The 7134-nt window shown below is 53.4% G+C and overlaps 1 protein-coding gene across 1 annotated transcript in view; it reads right to left on the reverse strand.

Annotated features, from left to right (window-relative positions):
• Window positions 1-7134, reverse strand: part of ZNF341 (zinc finger protein 341) — a 16700-nt gene that overhangs the window by 3102 nt on the left and 6464 nt on the right. The window contains exons 7-12 of the mRNA XM_009318684.1: window positions 5977-6191; window positions 4820-5013; window positions 3919-4127; window positions 2349-2445; window positions 643-775; window positions 104-215 (exon numbers count right to left, since the gene is read on the reverse strand). Coding sequence (XP_009316959.1) covers window positions 104-215; window positions 643-775; window positions 2349-2445; window positions 3919-4127; window positions 4820-5013; window positions 5977-6191 — 960 coding nt within the window. The remainder of the gene's footprint in view (window positions 1-103; window positions 216-642; window positions 776-2348; window positions 2446-3918; window positions 4128-4819; window positions 5014-5976; window positions 6192-7134) is intronic.

A 7134-nucleotide genomic window follows, 5' to 3' on the forward strand; every position in this document is an offset into this window, starting at 1 on the left:
CCACACATGCACCCTAGGATACCTACAAGAGACACTCCTTCCTTCCCAAACCCCATCCCAACCCCATTAAGACATGCCCCCATGCTGGGGACATGCTACGTACGAGAAGGGACATTTATATTTCTTAAAAGGCTCATGGATCAGCATATGTCGCTTGAGTTTGTCTTTCCGATTGAAGGCCGCATCACACACTGAGCATTTAAAGGGCTTTTCACCTGGATAAAAAAAAGAGACCAAGAGTCAGGGAGAGTCCAGTCACACAGGGCTGCTCTAGTCACGTACAGGATTCGCTCTGGCAGCAGTGCCACTCTCTGCTTCTCTATGAACTTTCCCAAGCTTCCCTACCCTGCCTGATGGATACAATCCACACTGCACGCTGCTCCCGATCTCCAGGGCCAGCTTCCTTAGCTTCTGCAACCGCAGGCAGTGGGGAAGCCACCTTTGTGTCCCACTTCTAACTGGTGCAGTACTGGGCATGAGGCTGAACCAAAACCATACATATCCCGAACCCAATGTTACTACAAATGACTCACACACTCAACCCTCTTACTCTGGTTATCAGGAAAATAGCCGGGGCATTACATCGTGCAGCAAGGACTGTGATACAGAGAGCGAGCACTGTGGTGCCGGGGGAGCCCGTACCCGAGTGGATGTGGGCGTGCAGCTTGAGGTAGTGCTCCCGGCGAAAGAACTTCTTGCAGATCTGGCACTTGAACTTGCTGCCCCCACCATGCGTGGGGATGCGGTGGCGCAGGTACCTCTCGCAGGGGAAGACCTGTTAACACATAAAACCAAGGCTAAGAGCCAGCAGCACACAAGGGACATCACTGAGCCTGCATGGGTTTTGGAGGTGTGGCCTGTATAGAAAGCATAAGAAGCTCATGGTGACTGCTTTCTTGGAAAGGACACACTGAGGAAACCTTTCGTTTCCATAAGGAAAATACAGATAGAGCTTTAAAAAAAAAAAAAATACCACCACCTTCTTATCCTTAAGAAACACGTAAGCTGAAACCTTGCTGCTACGTTTTGCAACACCATACTGCTGAGGATCAGCACCCCAGATGGACACCCAGTCTCCCGCTGGAACCAGCAGCAGGACGGGCTGGGCAAGGACCCCCAGTAGTTACTACCTTCCGCAGTGTTAACTTCAGTTTGTGCTTCCCAATCACCTGTTACCAAAGGCTCTCATTCATAGTCTTTATAAAGCCCGTATGAATGGTTCCTTTGGCTAACAGGGATACTGGAAATACCCAAGCTAAGTGTATTCCTAATGAGGATGCTGCAAGCACGCATCTGAGGAGAGCACAGGAGAGCCAGGAGTTCTGGTACCCAAGACTATGCTCTCGCATCTCCAGAAAACAGCAATATTCGTAAGAATACAAACAGAAGTAAAAAATACTGCTGCAGATAATGGGCTTTCCAACCCCTACGCTGCATGCTGAAAGTCCCACCCAGGCTCAGAAGGGCATCTGTCACCTGGCGGGGGAAGTGGAGGGAAGACAGGTAAAGAAAGACGGGTTACTAACCATGGCAGGAGTGCGTTTCCCCTTCCTGAGCTACCTCAGTACAGAGTGGTCACTCCTTTGAGATTGTCCCTGCCCCCACTGCAGGATTTTCATTTCCTTTGCTATAAACAGAGGAGCAAGGGTCCAAATTTTAGTCTGGATTTCAAAAAATAATTTATTAGAATTCAAATCCCACAAAATTCTGCCCCTCAAACCCCCTCAGGGGCTGTGCTGAAGAGAGAATTTCCAGCCAAAACCTACCCGGGCATCGTTCCAGTCCCAGTCCCATCACTCAGACAGGTTTCTCTTTGCCAAGGACACAGAGCATAAAAGAGGGGAACGAGGGGGAACCCAGAGACTTCTGTTGCGACAGGAGATGAGGACAGCAATGGAGGTGTACGAGCTCCCCCAGGACCTAGGGCTTTTCGTGCCCAACCACAGGTAGCCAGGCACAGCGGGTCAAAGGCACTACCGCCACTCTAAGACTTCCCAAAACCAGCCTCGCTCCTCCTGGTACACTTGCTTTTAAGAAATAAGGACAGCAGGCCAGAGTGTGCAGTCCTGTGCTGCTGTGGGAATAAGGGAGTTCCCCTGACAAATTCTGTTCAGCAGATGGGACCCAGGAGAAAAGCCAGCACTGCGGGGAGGAACGTGCTCTGCGTGAGAGGCCAGAGAGCTGGAGGCCAGGGGTGCAATCACCTCTGTCTCTCTGAAAAGCACTTCGCGAGCCTGCCAGTCCGTACTGAGGTAGGAAGGGAGAGGAAAGGGAGCCGAGGGTTCCCGTCCCCCTCAGAGCCCTAGCTACATGTCCAGGACCGGCTCAGGCAGCGGTCACCCACCCACCTTCTGGCAGTGAGGGCAGGGAAAGTTGTGCGTTGCTGTCTGCAGATGGTGCTCCAGGGCTTCCGGGGTGGAGTACTTATTTACACACTTCACACATCTGAATGCGGAGAGAAAGGACAGAGCCTGTGAACGAGGCTGCCGCCAGCGAACCCCACACCGCAGGCAGACCCCAGGCAGGGCTGCCCAGCCCATTCACCAGCCACCTTCCAGGCTGATTTTTGGTAGGGTCGGTTTGGTACAGACAATAACATCATCCCCCAGGTGCTCTGAAACCTCAGCAACCCACATGGCCAGATCACACTCACACTTAGCATCCTTCACGAGGGGGAGATGCTGGGAAACTGGGTGGAGAAGCTTTTAAATTGCTAGTGCTCTTCCACACAGACACCCATGGGAGCACCCAGGGACCCACGCACATATTCCACATTGCTTCCTCATGGAGACAAGCCTTAAGTAAAGGCTTCACCTTACTTAAAACACCTCCTTCCATCTTCATTGCATGAAGACAGCAGCTCCCAGTGAAGGAGCTGAGAGTAGGGTCACAGCACAGCAGCACAGCAGCATTACCCATGGCTGGGCCAGCCACAAGGCGACATGCTCCCATGGGGGGTCTCTGGCATCTAACAAAGCTTCAGCTCATGCTGCCACCTCTGCGAAACTATCTGGGCCCTCTCCACCTAAACTCACCTGTTCTCACACATCCTGGCAGCATTTCTGCCAGAGACCTCTGCCAAAGCTGACTGATAATGGGCAATGGGGACATGCATCATCCACAATGAATACAGAGGCACTCACACCCTCTATCTGCTGTGAAAGCCCTTTTCCTCAGATCAGACCAGAACCTCCTCAAACATAAGCAGGGCTCTGATCTCAAAGATCCCCACTAGCAAGCTGTAGGATACAGCTGTAGGATATCCCCACAGCACAAGGATAAGGAGAAATTACGGTCTATGCAAGAAGTAGCAGATATTTATTCCATGAAGCTCCTAGGTGACTTCAGTATCCTCTGGGCTTCCTACTCTTCCTGTATGTCTCTACAGGCATTTCAAAAGCTCCAGAGAGCTCTTTGTGGAACTCCTCACCCTCTCCCTCTACGCTAGTAGAAAGGCTTTCCCAGGTAATAGACCCCTTCGCAGCAAAGGGATAGGAGAAATAACTCATTTTTTCTGGGCACAGCTTCTACAGCCTGCACTCCCTTTGCTGCAGGTGTTTAGAGAATCACAGAAAACGGGCTGGGAAGCGGCTTCCCTGGGTCTCTCGTCCAGCCCAATGCAGGTTCAGCTGTGCCCATCTCACTCGACTGGTGGTAAGAGGACTTGCGGTGATGGGATCTTCCCACGTAACTGATCCCAGCCTTTCACTGTCTTTCTGAAAGGTTCCTTGCATTCAAAGTGCTTCGCCCTAGCAGCCCAGTGGAGGGGCCCCCCATTTGCAACTTGGGTGCCCAAGAGAACCGCAGCCGCTGAACACACGGCCCCCTCTTCCCTCTAATGTCCCCACCGCTCTCAGCCAAACACGCTCTGCACCCACTCACTCCTACAAGCCTTGTGAGCACCGATTGCTACTGTACTTGTACACGGCCACGTCCTTCTTGGGGCTGTGCTGGGGCAGCAGGCTGTGGGAGTACTGGTGGACGCCCAGCTCATACAGGGAGGGGAAGTCCTTGCTGCAGAGGTGGCAGCGGTAACTCAGCTCCTCTTGGTGGCTCTTGATGTGCTCAAGGAAGGACTCCAGCTTCTGGAAGGTCTGAGCGCAGGTCTTCACCACACACTTGTACACCTGGGAGAAGAAGGGAGAGCGACTGGAATGGGACACCATGGAAACAAACAGGGAAAATCCTCTGCCAACAGAGTGGCCTTCCTTTTTGGAAATCGTTGCCACTGGGTCATTTACAGAAAGGGACCACTGCCCCTTGACCCCCTGTGCTGGAGAACAGCTGAGCTGATGTTATGAACAAAGCAGCACTGCTGCATTACTCAGAGGAAGTGCAGAGCAGCTCAGCATCAAAATGTGGCTGACAGCTCCAGGTGAAGACAACGGCAGAGCCTGCTGGGAGTTGAACGTTCTGCAAACGTGTCAGGGCACTCCCCTAAGGAAGCAAGGTGGGAGGAAAGGGGTGTTGGTGTGAGTGCCTGAAACCACTCGAGTGGGTGAGACCACAACACCCCAGCAGTGACTGTCCCACAACCTGAGAGCTGCCATCTACACTGAAAACTTTGGACTTCGGTTCTTTGCTTCTTCTCTAGCCACCCAAACCTAGTCGGCTGACTTGTCAGCAGGGTGGAGGCAGTGGAGCTTTTCAAAGCCACCCAGACCACACAGCTGCAACCCAGACATGCAGAGAGCCGAGGTGCATGCGAAGCGCTGGCAGCTTTACAGCGTAAGAGGCTCAGGACAGACCCTGGGAGCCGGTGCGCTATATGAAGCCCATCCCAATCTCGCCACCGACACAGAACACCTTCTGTCCCTACCTGCTCATTCTTGTGCTGTGTCATGTGCGATTTGAGCTGGAAATAGGTGTTGAATTTGCTGGGGCAGAACTGGCACTGGTAAGAGCTATCGATCAAGACAACCTGCTTGGCTTCCAGTTTGCCCGCCTCGCTCTCGTCCAAGGGGCTCATGTCTTGGGGCGGTTGTGCGGGGTTCCTCGAGGGCTGAGTCAAACCTGGAGAAAGGGAGAGAGAAAGTCACAGCCTGCCATGAGACAGCTCTGAAAGCTGCTATGCAAGTGCCACGCTGCCAGGACACACCAGGCCTGGCTCTGGGGCCAGGCTCTTCCTTCCTTTCAAAGACAGATTTTTTAGATCAGACAAATCTCACCCTCTAACAGGGTAGTTTTGTCTGCAGATTATAAAAGGCTCTGACTACTCCGTCTTCCTCTCCTTGACCCATTCTCTTTTTCCAGGGACCTAATTGTGCCCTGCGGAGCAGCCAGCAGGGCGGGCCCCCGCCAGGGAACCAGAGCCAGATTTAGTCCCATCTCTGGCAGATGGGAGGTAAAATCCAGCCAGTAGGTCACAGTCCATGATGTCTGCATGGAGGAGCTCCAGTGGGGCCTTGTCCTAGACATGACATTGTCACAGTGTTCCCTCCCCTCTCACCGGGACTGAGGCCACCAGCTGAAAGAGTATCCAGAGACATTCTGCCAGCAAGGAGCTCTTCTCTGCCTCAAGTATTTTCAGTTGGCCACCAGGGCCAGACCAAGCCCAGGCATGACTTGCACATTGCAAACAAGACAGAGCACTGGGCTATGCTAAACCACCGGCTTGTCCGGCCAGTAGACCAGAGCTGCCAAGCGTGGCTCATGCATTGCCAAAGCTGCACCTGCCAGGGAGGGAGAAGGGGGAAGACACCTCATCCTGTCCCCATGCAGATAGTGTCACAGTGTTTGGAGCCACTGTCTCCACCAGCACCTGAATCCACCATGGCTGGGGGTACCCAAGGATGCACCTGAATCTAGCAGATGTGACTCACTTCTCTAGAGTGTGCTGATAAACCCCACGGGAGGAATGCAAACAGCACACACAGCTCCTGTCTCCACTCCCTCCCTGTGTGGAGGTGCAGGGACGTGCAGACTCCTCACGTCACCACTATGCCCCTAGCACATGCCATCACCAAGGCAGCAAACCTGTGTTCTCCTCATCCTCTGGCTGGTTTGGGTTCAAGGCCATGACCTGCACCGTGATGGAATTGCGGGAGATGGTGCACCCCAGCCCTGGAGGCCACACTTTATGGGTTTGCATGTGCTTCTTCACGTTGGACTTCTGGGCAAAGGCTCGGCCACACACGATGCACTGGAAGGGCTTCTCGCCTGTGTGACTGAAGGCAGAAGGCACCATATCAGCAGCCAGCAGTGAAAGGAGGCAGCCCCCAGGCATGGACTGCAGTGGGGTGGGTGCTGCAGGACTGCACTAAGCACTCTGCCTGGCAGATCAGCACCTGGACCAGCCAAACAAGGGCTTTGAGACCTGATTAACTAGAGAAAACGGACTGTGAGAGGCCTGGGGAAACAAGCCTGGCACACAGACAACACACTCGCAATCTGGGATGACAAGGGATCAAAGGAAGAAGTGGGAGAGGAAAAGACCTCTGCAACATCAGGGGATTTGCTGTCGGGGTTTCCGCATGGACCTCGGGGACCCCACCGCTTTCTCAGGTGTACAACCGTTTTCTTCCCTGTCACCCCTCCCTCCCCTGCACACGTCTCCTCTAGCTTGCAGCCCCCTGATCTCCCTGAATTTGCTTTCCCCTGCCCACAGCAGAAAGGTCTTTCTACTCTGCCCTTCTGCTGCAGGAGAAAGAGTGGACTTTAACACATGGAGTACATCACATGAAGAGTCCAGGCTGGGAAGGGGAGCGAAACCACTACTCCTTCCTTCTTATCTGTCCTGAGTCCAGCAGACTCCGCTGGGGGAAACTGAAGATTTCAACTGCCTCCTGCCAGAGAAGAGCTCTCTTACAAGAGCTCCCTATATAGACACAGAGCTTGGCTTACGGTTTGCTAACACCAGCAAACACAAAGGCTGCAGCTTGCTAGGGAGGAAGAGGAAAGGGCAGAGGCAAGCAGTGGAGATGCTGCTGCTCCAGTGACCAGGTGACAACAGGTTTGGCTTTCAAGGTCTCATCAGTGAGGAAAACAAGTCTCCAGTCCCGGCCCATAATCAGCAAGAAGATTACATCCATGATGCAACCTTCACCCCAGCCACTGAGGAGAAGCTGTCCTGGAGGAAGGGGGATGAAGGATCACCTCCCAGCGCAGCACAGATTCTGGTACATGGCAAACGCA

Source organism: Pygoscelis adeliae, unplaced genomic scaffold (genome assembly GCF_000699105.1).
Source record: "Pygoscelis adeliae isolate BGI_AS28 unplaced genomic scaffold, ASM69910v1 Scaffold72, whole genome shotgun sequence".
Lineage (NCBI taxonomy): Eukaryota > Metazoa > Chordata > Aves > Sphenisciformes > Spheniscidae > Pygoscelis > Pygoscelis adeliae.